This window comes from Vidua chalybeata, chromosome 7 (genome assembly GCF_026979565.1).
Source record: "Vidua chalybeata isolate OUT-0048 chromosome 7, bVidCha1 merged haplotype, whole genome shotgun sequence".
NCBI classification, from domain to species: domain Eukaryota; kingdom Metazoa; phylum Chordata; class Aves; order Passeriformes; family Viduidae; genus Vidua; species Vidua chalybeata.
Window position 1 is genome coordinate 31,658,180 of NC_071536.1, and position 22,501 is coordinate 31,680,680.

General features: G+C 39.3%; 1 protein-coding gene across 1 annotated transcript in view; it reads right to left on the reverse strand.

Annotated features, from left to right (window-relative positions):
- Positions 1-6,196: 6,196 nt before the first annotated feature.
- ACTR3 (actin related protein 3) overlaps positions 6,197-22,501 on the reverse strand; it is a 28,687-nt gene continuing 12,382 nt past the window's right edge. The window contains exons 2-12 of the mRNA XM_053947997.1: positions 19,776-19,831; positions 16,095-16,219; positions 15,404-15,514; positions 13,889-13,984; positions 13,238-13,345; positions 11,112-11,255; positions 10,183-10,356; positions 9,720-9,812; positions 9,140-9,265; positions 7,493-7,576; positions 6,197-7,108 (exon numbers count right to left, since the gene is read on the reverse strand). Coding sequence (XP_053803972.1) covers positions 7,013-7,108; positions 7,493-7,576; positions 9,140-9,265; positions 9,720-9,812; positions 10,183-10,356; positions 11,112-11,255; positions 13,238-13,345; positions 13,889-13,984; positions 15,404-15,514; positions 16,095-16,219; positions 19,776-19,831 — 1,213 coding nt within the window. The 3' untranslated portion in view covers positions 6,197-7,012. The remainder of the gene's footprint in view (positions 7,109-7,492; positions 7,577-9,139; positions 9,266-9,719; positions 9,813-10,182; positions 10,357-11,111; positions 11,256-13,237; positions 13,346-13,888; positions 13,985-15,403; positions 15,515-16,094; positions 16,220-19,775; positions 19,832-22,501) is intronic.

The following is a 22,501-nucleotide window of genomic DNA, read 5'->3' on the forward strand; positions in this document are numbered from 1 at the left end:
AAGAACTATGTGAAAATTAAGATATTGCTACACAGCTGTGTATTTAACAAAAATTCCATTTTTATGACCAACAGCCTGTGTACCCAGCAGAAGGCATGGCTGTGGTCACAAAAGCTGGCAGGGAAGATGCTTGGGTGGGCTAAGGAGCAGGCAAAGAAAGCTGCCCCTTCTTCCCAGCCCAGCTCTGGATGCCCACCTGCAATGGTCTGCAGGATTCAGCCCTGTGCTGAATCCCTCTGTCCAGGCCCTTAACCTTGCTCTGACTGCTGGAGCCAAACACATTTCTCATTTAAAGGATAATTAACCTTCCAAGTGAAAGGCAGGGCTCCAGGCTGCACAGAGGTGCTGCAAGAAGGAACCCAGGGAAACCCCAGCTGCAGGTCTGTCAGCTCAAACCCCACCTCCCTGCATACCAACCTCTCTCTCTAGACAAGCTCCAGGTGTGTTTTATCTGTCCCTCCAACACACCCATTTACAACATGGTTAAACTCTTAGGGGATTGGAAAATAGTGTGCCATTTGGTTTCCCTGTCTCCTGGAGGCTGGAAAAGCAGCTGCTGCAATTCTCATCAGGGTTAGAGTGGGTCACAGCACCTGGCCCTGGCAGCCATTACCTGCAGAAAGCAGCTAATACTGCTATCCAGCAGGTTCTTCAGCTGGGAGGAGGTGGGAGCAGGCATGAAAGGGAAGGCTGTGTTCAGGCAGCACACCTGAACCATGACCACGGTCTGGACATCACCACCAAAGGCACAGAGTCCCCCAGTCCCCATGGCATCTCTGGTTTCTCAGTCTGGTGCTCAGCTCTGGTGCCATTGCCACAGCAAACACACCCCATTCATTAGGGGAATTATGGACATAATGGAATAAGGAAAAGAAAAAATAAAAAACAGAGGACAGAAGTTGTGGAGTGCTACAAAATGAGACATTGACCCCACAGGTCATAGAGCATTGTCTCCTGTCACCCCTTTGATCATTTGTTTTGATCTATTTAGCTCTGTAGGTCACAGACAACAAATGAGAAACCCTTTCCCTGAGTACAACAGGAGGAGGAGGGGGATCAGGGGACCAGAGATATTCAGTGGGCAGTATTTGTGCCAGCAAAGAGCTGTCATCACCACAGATTCCCAGCACAGAGGCTCAGGGGCTTTTGCCACATCCATGCAGTGGGGAGCTGAAGTATCAATTGACCAAATCCACCACCAGAACAACCCCAGGAGCCCCAGGATCACCTGGGAAAACACACAGGCTGTGCTGTGGGATGCACCTCCCTTTCCCCTGCTCCATAACCTGTGCTCAGCCCCTCTGGCTCAGCTCCTGATGCATCAGGCACTGTCTCACCTTTACCTTGCAGACAGCTCCATGTTTGTCTGACTTGGACAGGTTTTAGCAGCTGCCAGGGTGCTGCAGGGCATGCAGGGGTAAGAAAGTGAAAGGACCGTGAGTTAGAGGTGGCTGCCCAACCAGAACAAAATCATCCCTGCCCTCGGGGTGTTGCACAGCTGAGGAAAGGTGTATCTGCCCTTTTTGAGCTCGCTGTCAGCCTGCACATTGGGCAGATAGACCACGTTAGACATTTTGTAGGTCAGACAAGTTAATGGAGGTGAGAGAGAAGCAGAAGGGTGGCAGGTCATGACTTCATGAAATCAAAGTGCATTAGCAATAATTAGAGGAGTTCTTCTATAAATACTCATAGCTCTGTAAAATACAAGAGGCGCACACAGCTGCTGCCCAGCTGTACCCAGGACCACTTCCAGTGTCTGCTTGAGCTGAACACTGTGATTACACCCGAGCAGCCTAGCTGTGGCTCAGCTCCCCAAAACAAAGTAAAAACTTTCCTCTTCCCCAAATCAACCCTCAGGTAACAGCCCAATTTGCTCAGAAATGCCTGGTGAGCCATGCTGAGGACAGTGCTGAGACATCCGTGCAGGATCACCACAGCAGGGTTGGATTATCACTACCCACTTTGTGGGGGACAAGCTCAGCACACTAAAAAAACCAACCTCTCTCAGGACCACGATAAGCAGAACTTTCCCTGCCTTTAGCTCTGCCAATGGGATGGGTGCTCGTGCCATCTCCTGTGCACTCCCTACAACCAGGTGGTTGAGGTAATTCAGAACCGAATTGCAATGAGTGCAAAAACCTCCTTGCAGTTATCCCCTGAAGGGCTGTCACATCCTGCAAGTGACATCGGCTCCCTTTCAGTGCCCCTCCAGGATTCCCTGTGCCGAAGGACTCAGTCCTGCCCAGCGCCCAAGGTGAGCTCACACCACTTCTGGCTGGAGCAGCTGCAGGGAGACACGGATTCCTTGGCTCCAGCTAGAAAGACAAGGCTCTAATCCTCCTCACCTTGACGTGACTACAAAGCACTAGCCTTTCCGGGAAGGTTTGACATCAGATGTTTCCAATCAGCTGTTTTTTTCCCAGGCAGGTTGTGCTAAGGGGTTTTCCAGGCTGCAGCCACGCAGGATTTCTTGTAGGAAAGTGCCATCCTGTGGCCAAGTGTGAAACCCTGACTGTATCGAGCCTGCACACTCCTGCCGGGCAAAGCCTCACACAACTAAAACACATGCTACAGTAAGGCCAATTGCAATAATAATATTGCAAACGTGCAATTGCAATAATAATTATATTGCAAACGTGCTGCAATAAAGCCAATTGCCCCTCCCCTCCGTGCTTCAGCTGCAACTCTGCATTACAACAGATTCGTGCATGTTCCTGATTTTCTGGGTTCATTGGGAGACAGACCAGTTGTTTCATATTTGTCATTATTGTTTGGGGCACAACTTTTGGTATTTTTCACCACTAACACAGTGTGGCTAAATCAGAGTTGGGAAACTGGAGAAGACAATAAAACCAACCCACAACGAAACACCACCTTTGGGGGTTGCATCTCGGAGCAGTCAGTGCTGACAGAGCCCTTGCCATGCTGTGGGCAGCAGGCTCAGCCTTGGGCTCTGCAACAAGTCAGGGAGGGGGAGACCCAAAAAAGACCAGGGGTAAAATTTCCATACAGTTGAGTAGCCAGGGTATTTAGCTGGGAAGGAGAGATGTATTTAAACCCCTGCTCCAGTTAAAGTACATTTATTTAAAAGAACTGGAACTCCAAGATGATAAAAGAGATGAGTCTTGGACACTCACGTTGGTCAACTTCTGGGCTTTCATTAATGGCTTCTTCTGTGCCGGTCTGTTCAAACAAAACATCTTTTTTGACCATTGAATTCATGAAAAGAAGAAAAAAAACAAGTTCTTTTCTCAGCCATATCAGTGTTACATGCTTCATATCAAGCACTACATCTTCAGCTCCTATAAACTAATTGCTGCTGTGCTCTCTGGGCCTCTCTCCAGCAGTAAATGCATTTATACTAAAATATATATATTTATTCTGCAGCTTTGTGGGGAAAACCTACAGCCACTGTGCTTGCTACTGCCCAAACACAGAGGGGGGCATTGCTTCTCATGGAGGTGAGGGACACCTGCAGCCAGCACGGGCCAGGCTCTGCCTTCCCTTTGGCAACCCAGTTTTTGATAAAAATGTTGAGAGGAAAGAGACATCTTCAGCATCCACATGGGAGCTGGGATCTCTGTCCTGTTTAAAACAGGAAACTCACAGACATGTACTGGAACAGGGGACTAGCACTTGGAGCTCATTATTCCAGCACTTTGCTTCTGTGGGGGAAATAAAAAAAAAGGAACAAAACAACAAAAACTAGATTATGCTAACAATGTATTTCTCTTAATTTTACTGCCACGGGAGTTTTGGCCTACTCAGAGAACACCACTTATCAGGCAGGGAGGCTGCACAGCACCAGCCCACAGCTGGCAGGAGCTCAGCCAGCCCAGCAGTCACCTCCAGGCAGCTTTTCAAGTGATAACTCATCCATCCCAATAATACCTAACATTTGGTACAAACATTTGCACAAAATGAAGAGATGAGCCCAAACTGACTTCGCAGTGACCTTTGATTTATTCCAAACTCAGCTGCATAAAACTACCAGCTTTTAAGCCAATTAAAGCTGGAGTCCTACCTAATCTATTGGAATAAAATCAAATTCCTGGAGAAGGGTAAAGGAAGCCAAGTTTGGGCAGGTCGGAGTGCAGCTGTTTAGTGCTCTTTGCTATTTTCTGTGCACAACCAGCACTGCTCCCAACCATCCTGCAGGCAGCAGGACAGTAGAAGTGTAAGTCTCCTTTATAGAGACTATATACTATACAATCAGTAAGTTGGAAGACCAGCTCAGCTTTCAGCAGATGAGGGCAGCCTGATCCTGTGTCATTGAGATTTCCTTCTTGAAGGTCCAGCCTGCCTGGACTCCTCTGCCCTTTAGGATGGTCTCCTAAGAGATTCTGTCAGCCAGCCTCATACATAGGACACAAAGCTATGCTGTGATATCAGTCCCATTAAATCCTCCTACATGGGTTTAAAATTGCCTTCATGTAACCTTGCCAGTAACAAGTGTTTGGAGAAAAAAAAAAATTTCATTCTATGTGGGTTTTTTTTAACCTTTTGGCTGCTTTAAGCTCAACCCCACACAGAACAATGGGATATGCACATCTCAAGATTGCAGAGGGTTTTCCTGGAAGTGCCTGTGTTCTACATTGTACAGTGTGTGCTTTACACAAGCCCTGGGATGACTGACCCACAGGCTGCTCAGCCCTTCACCACTCACCAGCAGATCTGATTTGGATCTGGTATTACAGGTGCAGAACACTGATGTGAGCATTTCCAGAAAGTTATTCCCATTGTACAAGACTGAATTTACTATTATGTCTGGTGTGTTCAAGTATTGATGACTCTCCATGCAGTCCAAGTCATTAACAGGAGCTGCTCATACCTTTTTTTTTAGTTCTTTTAACTCACTCAAAATCAGCTGTGGCTGGTTAACTTCTCTAAAAAGTATATCTACAGTATTTAAAAAAAATACTGTACTTAATTACTTCATTCTATGAGAAAACTAATATAATTTTAGATCACAGCTACAAAAAAAAAAATCAATTGTTGTGTAAGGGTATGGTTGCCTTCCATTCTCTTCTACACAAATGACAAATAGAAGCTTAGAGCAGCTTCCCTGGGGCTGCAGGAAGATGAACCCAGAATCTGTGTAACACTCGAGGTCTCCCTACAGCTGTGTGTGACAGGAAGAGGAATTCACTCCTCTTTGCACTTGCTCACTGTTATGTATCTGTGTGTCAGAAAATTAAGTTTTACAAGTGAATTTTTAAGACTTTTTTCTAGAGAGGAAAAAGATCCTTGCCTTATCTTCACACCACTGCAGTGTATCAAAATATCCTGTCACTAGAGTATGATACAGTGGCAGTACCAGGACTACTGGAAAAGCACAACTTGAACTTTATTTTTTATATATTTGCCCTATTGGTCTTCCCTACCACATGAATCAGTTATGACTCAAACTGAGTTAAAAAGTGACTTATAAAAAACTGAAATGCTGTATCACTGTTAGGGAGATGTCACTAATTGTTTTGTAATAAAATTGTTCAAAATTTTGTTGTTTGCATCATGCTCTGTTTGATTCCAGCATGTAAATTTTTTACAATGCTTGCTTAGAAATACTTTCCCACATTTATCCTTGTTTTGGAGTCACATTTACCAAGTTTTGAAGCTCTGGCAATTGATAAGCTTCTCTGATGAAAGTGTGAGGCATCTTTGCAACTCGGAAGAAACCGGGATATCTCCCTCTTGTGGTCTTCTATGCAAACAGCCTCAACTCCTTCTGTGGGCTCAGAAGTGCCTAAAGAAGAGTTTTCTTTCATCAAATACCAACAAATTGTAAGCAATTCCAGCCACTACAGAAAGTGTTCTTCCTAGAAAGAATGAGAAAGAGATTGTTTCCACTTTATTTTTATCTACATGGTATTTTCTTGCAGAAAAACCACAGAGATTGAAAACGCAGTGCTGACTCCTGAATAGCACCACCTGCAAGAAAGTGGGGGGAAAAAAAAGTTACAGACAAAGTAGATGAACAAACCCAACAGTGGAGGAGCTGTCAGGCTTCTCTAGGTAAGTGCTAGCTAGCTGAACACACAAACTGCAGTTCTAAAATGCTCACACTTGAGTTACACAAAGCACATTACATCTCTACCTCACAGACCAACCTCACTCCTCAAAAGCCACAGCGGATATGTAGGGACCCATGCTCAGAACTTCCCATGTTATGAGATTAACAAGTCTGACACCAACATAAAAAGAAATTTTGTGCCTTTATTGGAATGGTGTTAGGCTTTAAATACACCAAATTTTGATAACCTGATTATTTGGTTTAATTAGAAATGACACTACAGAACTGCAATACTGGTCCAACAGTCTCGTCTTTACTTTTTTTTTTTTTTTTAAAGCAAGAGATAGTATGAAAATGCACCAAGTAATCAGAAAGCACTAGCAGGCATTGGTTAATCCAAGATAGTAGCTTCTTAGTTCCAAAAGCACTCGCATTGTATGGAACCCAGGATTTAGACTGGTCATGATTTGCAAGAGCTAGTTGCATGAGTCATGACTTTTTTTCTTTTTTTTTAATTTACTTTCAAGTTGGTCACTGGTAAATTTTTTTCCTCAAATATTACAGTTTCTTTTATTCATATTTTTCCTCAAAGTATAAAAAAGTATGAAATATAAACAAGCTCCTGTATTGCACCCATGAAGGGGTACAATGGAAGCATTAGAGAGCTGACTATCTACACACCATCAAATCCCATCAAATCTTGGATAGTTCATTAATATACAAAATATCAGGGCACAGAAAGAACTAAAATCCACTTTTTTTGTTTTGTTACGCACAGGTTCAAATAATCAATCTAAAGAAAAAACGTGATCATTTTGGCTTTCCACTACATCCGCATGTTGAGACACTTATTAAAATGATCCTGCTTATTTGTGTTTGGTCTTTTTCTTATTGTCAAGTCATGTTTGTTATCTTAATACCAGCCATCAGACAAACAAGTAATCAGAAAGACTCTTCCTCCTCCCCTCTTCCCCATCCCTGACCCCAGCAGGGTCAGCTTTAAGACATGACTCCAAACACAGGGTTGTGACGACAGATGCTAGGGCCAATCTCTTCATAATCTTTTTTGGTATGGCATACTTGGTAGAATTCAGGCTGTAAAGGGAAGGAAAAAACCATTAGTGTATGGTACAGACATGTTATTTTAACAATATTAACTTTTATGTAGCCAGTGGAAAAAAACAAAGCACAGAAATCCTAAAATTAACTTACAGATGTGTGGCTAAATATCAATGCAAAGAATATATTCTGCCACAAAAATAATATGCACTATTTAACAACTCACACAAAGCCTTAGTTCAGCTTTCTTTTGCTCTTCCAAGTCTTTAAAGTCTAATGCAAAACCAGGGGAAGGTACATTTACCACCTGAGGTCTATCAGAAATTCCCCAATCACATTTAATATACAATGAAGGTGAGATGAGAGCTCCAAAAGCAGTCAGAATGGCCCAAACATGCTCAGCTTTACAGCTAAACTCACTGTGGAAGCCAGCATTGATCCTCCAAACCAGACTGCATATCTCTGCATATGGTGTGTAATGACTTGGACATCAATGGGCTTCGGCTGCAGAAAAAGGAGAGAAAAGCAACACATTAAAAGTCACTTCTGCTGGTAAAAACCAGATCTAGTTTTAAAGGAGTGTAGATTCCAAGCTTACTTTTCATAAATTAGTATTTTCATAACTGCTGTGCATGTAAATTTACATTTATGGCATCAGACTTGCCTTTGTACAATGAAAAGTAAGAAACAGCTCCTGTTTATAGATAAGTAACCTGCTTTATCAGACAGAGATACTTCACACCCATTTTTTCACACTATGTTCTGATTAATTTCTTGATGATTTCTTGATTCATTTATACATTTATAAGCATAAACTTTTCAAAAAACACATTTTAGGAAGCTAATTTTCAAGTTTCATGTGATTATTCTAACAAAGCATCAGTTGCAGATTGAAAGTTTATCCAGGATCAATACAGTCAGTCATGCTTTTCTGAACTATAGCACTCATTCCAGTCAGGCATTCCCTTTCCCTCCATAGGCACACAACCTATTCCTTACTTGTGCCACTCAAAACTGCAGTGTAAGTAACAGTTTCAGAATTATTTTCCAGCTCAACCTGCTGAAATTTGAAACAGTATCTAAAAATGTTCTGTAACACATTTGCAAAACTCCAGCCAGTGATTCTTTGCCATGCCTCGCACGTAGAATAGAAGAAGAATCACATCCAATTTCCTTACTCAGATTCTGCTTCTTTACTAAGTGGTATAAGACTAGTGAAGAAAACACAGACTAAGTGATGCTTGTGGGCCAGAGAACTGTGTATGACTGAAATTTCAGAGTTGTCTACATGGCATATTATAAAGCTCTGCTGGGGCTTTAAAGGATTACCTGAGCTCACCTAGCTAGATTATTGCTTCTAAAATATAAATGAGGAAAATAAATTCTGCTTTAAAAGGAAAAGAACCCACTTTTTTTTTTTTCTCTGCTGGTCCTTTATTTATGCAGAGACAACAGAGAAAGATGCAACAGTTAGGTCAGAGGTCTGCAGTGGAAAGAGCATAAGTTAAGGATGATGCAGTTTAGTAAAAACATGGAGGCCCTCGTAGGATCGTAAGATAATTGAGGTGGGAAGGGACCGCATCGTATCTCTGGACTGGCCTCCTGCTCCTTGCCCCTAGGCAGGTAAGCTATAAAGCCAGAGGAAGATATTTAGGGTTTTATCCAGCTGAACCTGAAAATCAGTGAACTCCCCATATGTACTGAGGTGCTATCAGGAGTCCCAAAGCCTTCCCTTCTCTAATCAAGGCTCCCTCATTCCTCACAGGACACGTGCTCCTGACTCTCCTGGTGGCTCAACAATGAGCTTGATTCATTTCTCTTATCTTCAAGCTCAAGAGACTGAGCACAATGAGCTATAACTGATCAATAAACACCAAGCACAAAGACAGCTGGAGTGGCCAGCTGCTGGTATGTGATCAGGGTAATGGATGACTCTCTGAAAAGCCTCTATAAGAGCTTCAAAGAAGATAAAGACATTTCAACAAAGACCACAATCATTGCAAGACGTTATTTGCACATTTTCCAGGTGACAGATACTTGTTAGGTGTAAGAGCTGCACAAACCAACCTTCAGTCTGCCACCACTAAGTTCTTCACTAAGTTTCAGCCTGGCATCAACAGTCCTTTTCAAGTCTCGCTGTAAACGGCGACCGAAGTCCCTGAACATGGTTGAGCCTCCAGAGAGGACAATATTCTGTTTTGAATAACAAAATTTGTTAACCACATCTGAAAATGCAAGTCTCCACATTACACAGTTCCTAAATTCTAAATATCTAAATACAGTTTTAAAAGCTACAGTTAGCAGGTATGCTTTTACTGTAAATCATCTAGTATACAAGCATGACACGACATGAACTCACCAAGAGCTTGTCACATTAAAACTGTCTGTGCTTTAAAATCCATTTATATCTTACTATATCTCACCACTTTTGCTCAGTTTTTTGCGTCCCTAATGAAAAAGCACATTCTGAAAATGTCTACATGAACAAGAAACCCTTCTGCATATCAGATTAATTTCTAGGAAAATGGTTAGTTTTGCTCATTTGATATTGCTTTTTAAGAGTTTCAAATATGTACCTTGACAAAAATCACAATTTCTCTAATATCTGTATATATAAAAAAAAAAAAAAAACATTATAGCTACTGACCTTATATAGAGGACGCCTAACATCAATGGGACAATTCTGAATAACTTCATCTACTACTTCTGAGATTGGTTGCGTGAAGTCAGGATTAGCAAACTGCAATCAGGAATAAAATCAAGTCACTGTGGAGGACCATGTATTGCAAAGAGGTCAAGAGGAAAAAAAGGAAAGAACCATTCTATTATACTAGAGATGTCATGAAAATTAATAACGGAAACATTTGTTAAATATTTTTGCTGCCATTTATAAGTGCTTTGTGTATCAACCTGGATTTCTATAAAGATTAGTAGCGATCAAGAATCAAAGCACACTGACTTGCAACAATATTGTATTTATTATATGTATTTATAAATAAGAAGAAATGTAAGTAAAGATAACCACTTATTTACAATTTTGCAAATAGGATTTCTCTGCTATCACCTAAAACACATCTAAAACGAAGTATAAACAATTCAAATCAACTTACCTCAGGATGGAAGAAAATCTCTGGCCCCAGGAATCTCTCATAACCAACATCAATGGTAAATTCTTTCTTTGAGATAGCATTAATTCCAGTATATTGTTTAATCCACTTTGTACCATCTGTGTCATACTTGTTAAATTCTTTTACTAAGTCAGGGCAAACATAACTAAAGCGCTCCTGAAAATGGAATAGATACAGTTAGAACTATCTAAAATATAGAAAACTGGTAAATTTCAAAAATGTAGTAATTTAAACTTTTAAGAGTAAGTATTCAATTGGCAGATAAAGAACAGGCCTCAAAACAGCTGAACTGCCATTTACTGTACACAGGTAGATAATGGCTCTGCTACTACAGGTTATTTCTGTGCAGCACTGCAGGCTCTGGCTGAGCTAAATTACTTTTCTTCTGCTTTTCCTCTAAACTTTGAAGATTGTGAGAAATTAATTCTGAAATACATTGAAGAACTGCCAGAGAAACAAAATTGAAGTGCACTTTAAGCTGAATGTCTTTCAGAATAGCTTTGTTCTCTATGTAACGTGTATTACAAAAAAGAACACATTAATATTCAGAAAGAACGTAAGAGCAATTACAGCTCTTTATATGACACATCCAGCCAACAGTATTTCCTACAGAACATTACAATAATAATAGCAACAGGATAATAACAACAATAATGATAATGGAGGAGAAGAGAAAGGGGAGACAACAGGTGAAGAGTGAAATTCCAGGCCAGACTGAACTGGAATAACCCAACTGTAAATCTTGAGTTTAAGCTATTTCATGTTATTACAATATTAAGACATTTTTATATTACTTAGAATCAGAGCCCCATTACTCAGAAGTACAATTACTTTCAGATATTCTTGTACTTTAAAACAAGATACCAAGTTGTGATATAAAATAACTTTAAGATCTGCAATGTTCACATTACCTTCACTGCTTTAGCTGTTTCCAAGGATTGTTCAGGAGGAATGCCTACTTCTCTCTCCCTCAGCAACTGCTGAATGAAGTATGTGATATCTCTGCCAGCAATTGGAATGTGTTTGATACAGCTGCCAATCACATATCCTTCAGCCTGTACACAAAATTAATGGGGAAAAAGGTACTGATAAGAACTACTTTCATCAAAGCTCAAAGGGAGAGAGAAAGACATGGAGTCTAAACTCCTACCCACTACCTGTGATTCTGAGGCTAAAGCCCTTGAAGACTGGCTCATTTAATTACCACAAGTCCAATTCTTCACAGTACAGCCTTACTTTACTTTGCATGGCATTGGTTCATAATTCTTACAAGGTTAGAAGGAACAGAAAGGTCACTAGTACATAAGGCAGACAAATCACTATACTCACTATTCCTTGGCCTTTATTTTCTCTTCAAAATGAGGTTACTCTTACCAAAAAGGTCAAGGAAGCTTTTTTGGTGAAATATTATTTTAGAATAACTGATGTGGCCCTGCAGTCACAGCCACTGATGTAAGACGTTAGAATCCACATGAACCAAAATTAATTTTCTGAAAGCAGGGAGAAAATGCATCATTTCAGCACATTAATTGAGACTGCTCAGAACACCAGACTGGCCCATCCTCATCCATCAACCTACCCTTACAAGTCACACTCATCCTGGGGAGCAGTATCAATGCATTAAAAACATCTGGTCTAAACAAAGAAACCAAGTGTGCAAGGTTGGCCTTCAACCCTAAACCTAAACCCCAACCAGACCTGCTAAATCCAAACAAAGGAAGCCAGATATCACACTCATAAAATGCTTAAGTTTTCCTATATACACACACCTCAAGTTCCTACAAAAGCGTCTTACTAACGCAGAAAATAACGTCATAAAAAATCTACCACTACTTCACTACAGAGATAAGCATTTGTTAATTCCTTTTTATCTGTTTTATAACAGAAATGGTAGAACATTGCTGACAATTTGTTCAGCATGTTTTAAATTTCAGAAGTAAATTACATTCTGCAAAAGAGGTTAATGCTTCAAATTATACAGATTACCTACTCTTATTTCAACTAAAAAAACCCTAATCCACAAATCAGGAGAAGTTCAACTCTTTTAAACAGTAATTTTGAACTACTAAGTAAAATTTTAAAAGTTTACCTATAGAAGGTCTGAGGTGTCAATTGTTTCCTAAGTCTTATTAAAAAGACACTAACTTGGATGAACAGTATAAACAAAGATTTAGCCACTATATTCCACCAAAATTAATAAGAAATTGTTACATGACCATGCATGTTTGACCACCACCAATGCTATTATTTTTTTAAAAATTAATATTACTGTAGCATGATAAAGCTTTGTACAGATTTTTGTCTTAAAAATTGTAATCTAATTTCATTTTGAAAATACAAATATATCTGGTACATAGCCATGAAGTTAGGTCCCCCAGGAAAGATGGGCAATAATTTGACAGTAAGGAAAATTACTGCAGCTCTAGGTGTTCATTTTTTAATAAAACATCACACAATCATCCAAGTTTCTGCTTTAGCAACTTGATGTATTGGAACAGATACTCAACACTAACCAACCCTAGGGGTTGTTTTCTTCCAGTCAAGCAGGAACTTCCCCTTTTCTTGTATGCTGAAACACTACTAAATACTGGGAACAGATGAAGAAAAACTATAAACAATACTACATCTGCCATCTAATACTTTGTATAATTTCTATTTTTTATATAAATGGACTGAGCTAAATGAAAATAAGTCAAACTTCTTGTACTGACTACTGTAAAGAGCCTATTCACTCTTACCAGCAAGCCAAAATGGAAATGTGCTAAAGCAATTTCACTCATCACTTAGCATGGTCTTGGCAATTCACCTTTTAAGGTAAGTCACTAAAAAACAATTAGCCCTGCCAAACTCAGGGTTACAGAAGTTCTTCAAGAGTTTCTGCACTACAAAATGAACCAAAACTGACACCCACAGCCCTGGGAATTACCTGTTTTTGAAGACTCCTGTCTATATTTCAGTGTACGTAGGTGCACACTTCAGAGAACTTGGAAGAAGTAATTCTCACTGAAGCTGCTATGTAGCTTTGAGGCACACTTACCACAGGAATAACATGAGTGACACCATCTCCACTGTCTATAACTGTGCCAGTCAGTGTTCGCTCTCCTACTTGTCTTGATGTCCAAGATGCAGCTAAGGCAAGGACAGCCTTGGGAAAAAAACACATTAGAATCAAATATTGGCAAAACATCTGCCTGCAGACCTCACTTTCCACCACTCCTCCCAAGGACAGCCTGACACCCCCATGGTAATTTACAGCACGGAAACTGATTTAATAATATTATATATGTCTATACAACAGCTTAGAAAAAAAGAGGCTGCAAAACGTAATTTTTGACACTTGCCTGATATTTTCTCAGCCATGCTCAAACATAGTTTTTCGTTACTTCATACTGAAAGGGATTCAGTTCTTGGATTAATAAAATTATTATGATGTGGTGTGGTTTTTTTAATTACTTATGATGCAACAGATATCATACTCTACTGCTCAGAAGCTTGTAGAGGTAACAGAGGAACAGTATCCAGTAACCACCCACAGAATCAAAGCATGTCAAACATGCAGTGCTGGAACTGCCAACCAGGAGGACATAAACATATCCCAAACACCACTTACACAGTTTTTTCACTGTGAAATTAATTTTAGCCCAAGGAAAAATACTGCAGTTGTGACTTTCAACAGCCCTCCCCTTACCTGAACAGCAATATATAGCCCTGGAACGTTGAAAGACTCAAACATGATTTCAGCAGTATATTCTCTATTTTCTGGAGTATTTAATGGAGGTTCAGTCTGTGAGACAAAAAAAAAGTTTTACTTACATTCAAACCAAACATTTGACTTTAAAAAAAAGAACCACCAACTCCTAAGTTAAGATGAGTCATTCAACAACAATAGCATGTAAAAATAGTAATGGACAAAGGATGCTTTTAAGAATTTATGCAAATTACATTAAAAGAAAGAAAAACAAAAGTGCAATAAAAATTACATCAGTTACTACTTAAGAATTTACATCCAAGACCCCCTTTGTGGGCTGGCTAGCTCATTACAACTTTTGATTTCACTTGAAAGAATCAAGGACTATCAAAATATGTCAAAGGATGCAGTTTAGCACATTTAAAGAATGACATTCTTTAGATTTCTTGGTGAAAAGAGCTGTTTTCCTTCAGAAGGCAGCCACTGTAACACAAGTTGATATGCTCAGCTACAGGAAGGTACTCCAGTGAGAGAAGCTGAACAACATAAAACATACCATAATAGTGTGCTATAGCTTTCATTGAAATATAAAACATACTCAAGGCTTTACTCTGAAGGCGCATTTTGGATAGTGCTACAGAACACTTGAGAAAAGAAAACATCATTCTTCCACTGCAGCAACTGTGTAAAAGAAGAGGGAGTCAGATTCTTCACAAAGGTGTTGGGACAAGGGGCAAGGGACACAAACTCCACCTGGGAAATCCTAAGTAGGTATTAGGAGGAAAAAAGGTAACTTAAAGGGGGTCAAGTTCGGAAAAGGGGCCCAGGGTTGTAATGGCATTTTGATCCTTGGAGATATTCACAGCTTGGCTGGACACAGCCTTGAGCAAGTGGACCTAATTATTGCTTCAAGAAGATGAAGGCATTTAAACAGGCATGGCCAACACCTCTAATTCCAAACTTGGTCTATAAATATCACACTAAACCAAACTGCCTATTTCAATGACCCTAAATAAAATACTAAGAAATAGCAGATGTTTCAGAATAACATTGACCTTAATTGATATCTAATCAGCCCAAATATGACAATCAACCCTTCCAGTTTCACAGAAAATAAAAAGACAGAAATTTACTCTCTAGATACTTCATCCAGATGGCAGTACTGTAAAAACAAAATAATTGCAATTATGTAAAGTCAAAATACAAGTATTGTTTTTATCTCAAACATACAAACTTGAGATTATTGAACTCAGTGGAAAAAGAAAATAAGAAGGTGATGACTCAGACAATTTGGAGGGAAATGAGAAGAGAACAGAAAAATGTTTGCTGTTCATACACACTGACATTTTTAGAAAATTAAAGAACCTGGATGGCTTAAGGCAGGTCAAGAAAGTTCCAGGTAATTTATTTACTTTTGCTTTCAAAATACAAATATTTCTATTTAAGAATTTACATAAATCAACATATTGTCATTCATCATACGTAACTTCTTAAGCAGGACATAAATTTACCTACCAAAAGAAAATAATGGTCCTCAGGTTCTGCCCTTAAATACTTAAAGATTACTTGCTCCATAAACCTCTCCATCAAGTCCCAGTCTTCAACTATACCATGGCGGATAGGCCACTGTTGGAGAAAAATATCTAATTATAATTGGAAACAAAAAGAAAAAAAAAGAAACAAAAAAACCCAAAACTAAACAAAAAAATCTGTTTGCAATGGCATTAAAAGTGTATGATCTACACAGGCAAGAAACCTCGATTTAGGCTTCCCCTATTCCTATGTGACAGCTATTGAAAATTCTGATTCCAACCTTGAGTAGCAGAGACAACACATTGCCTTCTTCTCAGAACAGCAGAATGGTGGCACTGGGATAAACCAAAAGTTCCCTCAGCCCAGGTCTCACTCTGATGCTGCTGATAGAAGTTGCCAAGGAACAAGAGAATGTGGCATTTCCACTTAACACCATCTCAGCCTCCTTTCACTTATGAAGAAATTATATATATATGTAATGTATATATTCACAGTGCTTTGCAAATTCCCACAGGCCTCCCAAGGTGAACAAAACTAATAACAAAGCTTATTTTCTATTTAACCAGAGTTAATAAGATTTAAGTTATCCAAAAAGCACTCTTAACGTTATATTTACTGTACACATGATGCTTGCTAAACAGTATTGAAAAATGTTTTTTAAAATTCTTAATACCTTGGTTGCATAAGTTGGTTTTTCTATTGCTTCATCCCCAATGAAGAAGTCTAGATCATCCACACCTTTCAAAACCCTCCTTTGTGCTTGATCCACCACTTTTGCAGACTCTTTGATAGCAATACCTTCAACAGAGAAGACAGACATTATTGTAGGTCATATATCCTGCACCAAAAAAAGCAAACCTACACTGGAAAAACAGACACACTGATCCACAGTCATCCTTTGTTTCAAGTGTAAAGAAAAGCTACAGAAAACACAGATAATTTGATTTCCAAACATGGGTAAGCATGGTAAGGACTTAAAAAGTAACACAGTAACAGACTTAAATACAAATTTAATTGTTAGACACCCAACATGCAATCAGAAAAATAAAATATACTCAGAAACACTGAAATAGGATATCCCTACAGATCTCATTTATTCAACAATTTTCTGAACACTCCAATAATAACAATTCTAAGTATTATAAGTGTTGTTATTTTTTTTAAAATAATCACTCCCCAGCCATCAGGACTGCAGCACCAGCAATACTTGCTGGTATTTTTTCAGATCTTACTAATTGCCTTTAAACAGAACCCTTTACGTAGATGAGGAAATTCACATATCTAAGCAGCATTAAATCAGCCTCAACTGTTCTAAGGCTGTGCTCCAAAAGCTCTTTCCATGGCAGAAGTATTTTTCTAGTTGTCACCTTCAGCAAGAAGTTATGCTTGCTCACAACTAAGATTTAAAAAAGTTATGAAAACAGCTGCAGTCTCAAGCCCAGCAGCCAGGGCAGCACAGCTACAGGACCTGGAAATCAGCAGCTGGCCAAGGGGTAGAGCACCCCGAGCTCACAAATCTTCCTCATCCTCCTCCCTTCCCACACTGAGCAACCCTGGCAGAGCCAGAGGAACCAAGCTGAGTGTTGTGAAAGACAGAACAGGATGGAGCAGAAGTCATTATTTTGAGCTCTTCAGGAAGAAAACTGAATCATACTGCAACTTCTGTAGCTGCTTACAGGAGAGCAGAGAGGAAGCAGAAGGTTGGGGGAAGCCAAACAGAAGGGGGGTAGATGGGAAGCAGAAGCTAAAATCACAGGGAAGGAAATGTTGCAAGGCAGGTGCTTGCTGCAAGTGAAGAGAGGAACCTTGACAAATATTTTCAGGTCATTGTTACAGAGCTCACACATCTGGGGGAATTATTCTGTCCAGATGTGTCTTATCCTCAAGCACTTCCAAATAAAATCGACCACTTGCTACAGGATTATACCTGTATAATCTTTCAAACCCAACAGGTTTCACCCTGTTACAAGCCTAAAACAAGATGGGAGGTCTCAAATATTTTGCTGCCCTCAAGGCCAGCTTGTTCAGCCCTGTGTTTGAAAGGCAGAACTTCAGAGCAAACAACCTGAAGCAAGAATCAGATCCTGAAAATACAAACAAGAAAATAAATCTTGCTGAAACCTCAGCTGCTGAGGATGGGCAGCACCCCAGCAATACTTGGAGCAGTTGTCTTTGGTTTGCTTGGCACAAGAATTAAGAGCTTTTAGGGGAAAAAAAATCCTTGCATTGAATCAATTTTTGTGCTGACACTACTCAAGCCAGTTTTTTCTTTTAGAAGTAAAGAAAAAGCCATCAGCTACCACAGATAAACTGAAATAATGAAAAATCAAGGGAACTACTGGTTAATGGAAAGAAGGTGACTTCCATTTTAACAAACAGCAGGAAAAAACCCGCTCAAGTGAGTAAAAATCAAACAAAATTAATGATCTAAGATCTAAAAAGCAGCTAGGGAAGAAAATAGTTAACCCAAGCCGCATCAAAAAATTGGCCCAATATATTCTCATTTACTTCACTTTTCAGTAAGCATTTATCATCTCTACAGAAGCATATTCAGAATAAAGTCAAGTACACCTCATAAGGAGATAAAAATTTGTTAAGAGCAGGAGTGAATAAGATAAGCTACATGTGAACAAGGCACAAGGAATGCTGCTCAGACCTGTTTAACAACAAACATTAATTTTAGAGAATCAAGCTGATAAAATGCCACTGCTGGAGAAACCAAAGGAGAAACTAAACCATTTTTCCACAGGGAATAATAAAGAAAAATATAGACACCAAAGTGCTTTTTTGTAACATTTTACTTTGAAACTAGGTACTGTTGTACTCTATTTTTGTTTCTCTATTGTGGATTAACCCAGAGCTATGTTATTTCATTCCAGGCAGAGGATTAGCACAAACTCATGCCATTACTGTAATTATCTAGCTTGGACTGCAGCACAAATGCACACTTTTTTATTGAGAGAATTGCAGTCAAGGGTCATTTCAGCTGTAGAAGCATCTAGAGTGAGCATCCTTTCTTCCATACACCACACTGCATCAAAAGGCTGTCAAAAAATCTCATTTCCCCTCCCTCTCTTCTACTTTAATAGCATCCCTGTTGGAAAAATTTCTCTGCTTAATGATCTGACAGGTCATTTCATTCACAGTGTTTAAAATATCATATTGCTTCTTTTTTGGAACAAGAAAGTGATCTTCAAATTAAATAACCAAATCTAAAGATGCATAAAAAGTATGTAAACACTATGTTTCTGAAATTAAATAACCACTTGCCCATTTACATTTTAACAAGTGCTACAAAGTTTAAAGAGCACTGCAAGCATTTTTTTTGAATGTTTAGAAACTTTTAATATCTAATCTTAAACTAGCTTTTGTGTGAAAAGCAAAACTGTAGAGTATTTTATATGACACTGAAATAAACGTAATATATTTACTTTGGAAAACCAAATAATCTAAGAAATATCTATTAGAAGCCAAAATAGAAGATACAGAATGGATTCTCTGAATGCATCCTCCTGTTTTCATGTAAGTCAATTAGCCTTATCTTTCCATGAAAATTTCTTTTTGAAGCACATTTCCTTGAAAAAAATCAACACAGAGCCTGAACTTCCAAGTTTATTTCACAGTGACTGTGCTGAAGTAGTATTAGTTCCAGCTCTCTTCCTGTTGTATTTGCAAGGAAAACTGGGTGTGCTAATTATTCCTTTTCACCAGGATGTAATCCATGATTACTTTGGCACAGCTGAACAATGAGGAACTGCCAAGTGGTGTAGGAGGTCAAAAGGTGAAGCATTTCTAAGGGAAGCTGAGTGAGCTCCACTCTCTGGAGTAGAACTCTATCTCTTCAAGTGGAAGAAACAGTACAGGAGCCAGGGAGCAAATAAATAAGCTGTTACACGTGGGGGCAAATCTGACACGGTTTCTTGTTACATTTGCAAAATATAGTAAATTAACATAGCTGTAATACTGACAACTTCCAGGCAAGCAGAACGTTTTAAACTCTAGAGATATTAAATAATACAACTCTAATTTTTTCCAGTTATAATCCATTCAATGTTTTACCAGATAAATCACTATACGGGAAAAAACCTCCTAAAAGGTAAATGTAGCCATGCTACTGGATTTTTAAATTATTTCAATGTCCAAAAAAAAAATAGCTTCAACTATTAGTATCCTTTTTTAATGAATGTATCTTTCTAAACTAAGTATCCATAGCAAAACAAAAAAGCCACATTATTACTCTGTGTCATCACTCAGGGGTCAAGTCATCCTCTTTTAACGCTGGGGTTTTTTAATGGCATATTCCAGAAAGTCCAAGAGTGACTTTAGCATTGATACACAAGTAACAAATACTTACATGAAGGGATAATGAACTGGGGTTCAGTATTACCCGCATATCCGAGCTTTGTATACCTGTAGAGGCAAAAAAGATTTGGTTGCAATATTTAACACCATAAATAACCAAGATACCTCATTTTTTAATTAGCAGACCCCTTTTCCCATATCAGAAGTACATCACACTGACTTTTCTATAAAAATAAACAAAAAAAGCTACAGCAAAGTAAGAATTTCTCTCTTTTAAAGTATAAAACAATGCTCCCAGCCACAGATCAAGCAAGCATCACTGCTAACCTCTACTTAATAACATTTTGCTAAGGAACACAAAGTATGTAATTCAATCTATCAATGTTTAGGAGTATAATTTTTGTTCATCCCTGCTCAGCAGCTAGCATCTCCATAGAAATATTTTCATACAGCTAATGCTAGTGGTAAAAGTGGTTTTGTAATTCCACTATAGGGGGGAAAGCTGCCCTGCCCAAGGACTGTCAGCTAGGCATGAGGCAGGACTGATCATTCTCATGTCACAAACAGCTGATAATGCCAAGTCCTAGCAAAAGCCATGCCATTTCACAAAGGGGAAACAGTGTCAAAATGTGTCTAGTAAGAGTAAAGAAAGGAAGTGGAAATTAACTACATGCCTTCGCCCAGTCTCCAGAATGCGCTATGGATATATACATGATCTTCATTACCCAGTCTCCAAATGTGCCATGGATATATATACATTATCTTCATTATCACGATGCAAGAAAACTGAATAAATTAGCAAAGTGTTCATGAACAATAACTTCAAAACTCAGGATACCAAAACCAGCTGCTAGAAACGTTGTCACTAAAGCAGCAGAGGCAAATTCTAAACCACGCAGACCAAAATGCACAGCTCTAGCTCAAGAGTTAGAGCTTACCCACATGTTTTTAACAAACACAGACGTGACAAAGTTCTCGTTTTATTTTAGTGCAGCTGCACTGAATTAGCACCATCAGCAAAGGCATGAAGGCTGTAGTAGCACCTCTAGAGCTTTCAGCACTCTGACGTAAAGCTGGAAGATCTTAGGAGGTGTAAGGCAGCAGTAACTCTCACAAACCATAAATTCATGGCAGTAACACAGGAGGAGGCTGGGCTGCCCAGGCTGGGAGAGGAGTGCTGCTGCAGCAGCTCTGGCTGCCATGCCTCTCACACAGCACTGAGCAGTGGCACCTACACAATTTCCATCACTGACACTAATTGCACCCATCAGCGCCGGCCAAGAGATCAGACCCTCAGAGGGAAGGTGGGTTTCTCCCTGAATTACAAGGTGGTTAGCACAGGACCTCATCTAACACCACAAGTGCTTTGCAGGATGTATTTTCAAAGCTGTAAACCCGATCTCGTGTAACAGTTGTGATTAACCATGCACAGAAACTTGACTTCATACCAATCATCAGGAATGTTTCTTGGCAAAGAAAACTTCACAGGCAGAAGATAACAAATAATGAAAAAGAAACTAAATATCAGAAAGAACTTCACACCTCATAAAGACATTAGGCACTATTATGTGCCTCACCTCAGGACACACAACTTGGACTTCGCTCACTGAAGTTTGATTTTCTTCTTAAAGATCTACTTCCTAAAAGAAATATCAAAAATTCCACAAACTGGTGCTTCTTTAACCTGTCATGCAGAGTACAACTGTTCACTGCATTTATAGTGTTTTAAGAGGCTTTTAGTGCCACAATTACTAAGTAAACCAGCAAATACTGACTCACTCCTTCTACCCTCCCCTGCAAACCAGAACTGTGGCACGCAGATTTTAAAGCTAAAGCTACACAAGAACTTTGGAGCCTGAATGCTGCGTAAACCTACAACTAGATTAGAAGTGTTTTTAACAGTTAAAAAAGTTAAAACTGTTTGATTATTAAACTCAGTATTTCAAAGAAAGCAAAAGCTGAACTGTTGCAGGTAACTGGCAGCTTAGTTGCTTGTGGGTGGGAGTTTGCCCAGCACAAACACAGCCAGCAAGACTGAAAGAAAAATAATCTCATGAAAGATGCATTTCACATAAAAAGAGCATATTCAGACATAAAATCAGCATACATAAAAATACTATGGCCTAGTCAGGAAGAAGTGTACTGACTCAGGGAAAAAAAAAAAAAAAAGTAGTGCATTTTTAGGCTTCCAAGAAAAGAAAGGGGAAAAAAACCTGCATGACATCTCTGAATATTAAAGCATTGTACCAGCAAGTGTCCAGTGCAGTGTCCTACACAACACTTCACATCTCTCATGTACAAGACTTCCTTGCACCCCTGGAACTCCAGCATTGCTGGCAGATGAGCCAGGGATGGACCCTCAGCTCCCCTAGGAGCCTCAGGCTCACAGCACAGCACATTATAAACACTAAACCTGATTTTCATAACTAAATGCCTATAGAGATACCCTTGAGTTAAAATGGAGTCTAAAAATGTGATAGGTGAAGCTAAAAAGCTAAGGTAAAACTGAATGAAAGTCGATAAAAATCTTAAATAATAAACGCACAATCTAGTCACCATGGGATTCTTTACAAATTAACTTTTGCAGATACGAGGCTTTATTCAGACTGATCAGATCTATCACCGTCACTTGAAGTAAATATTTAAATCACATGAAAAGAAGGATACTACAGGCAATCCAGATTCCACAAGTATACAGTTTCCATAAGGAGTTCTTACATAGCAACGTGTGTCTGACTAATCAATGATTCACAGGGGAACAAGGCACACCCCAGCTTC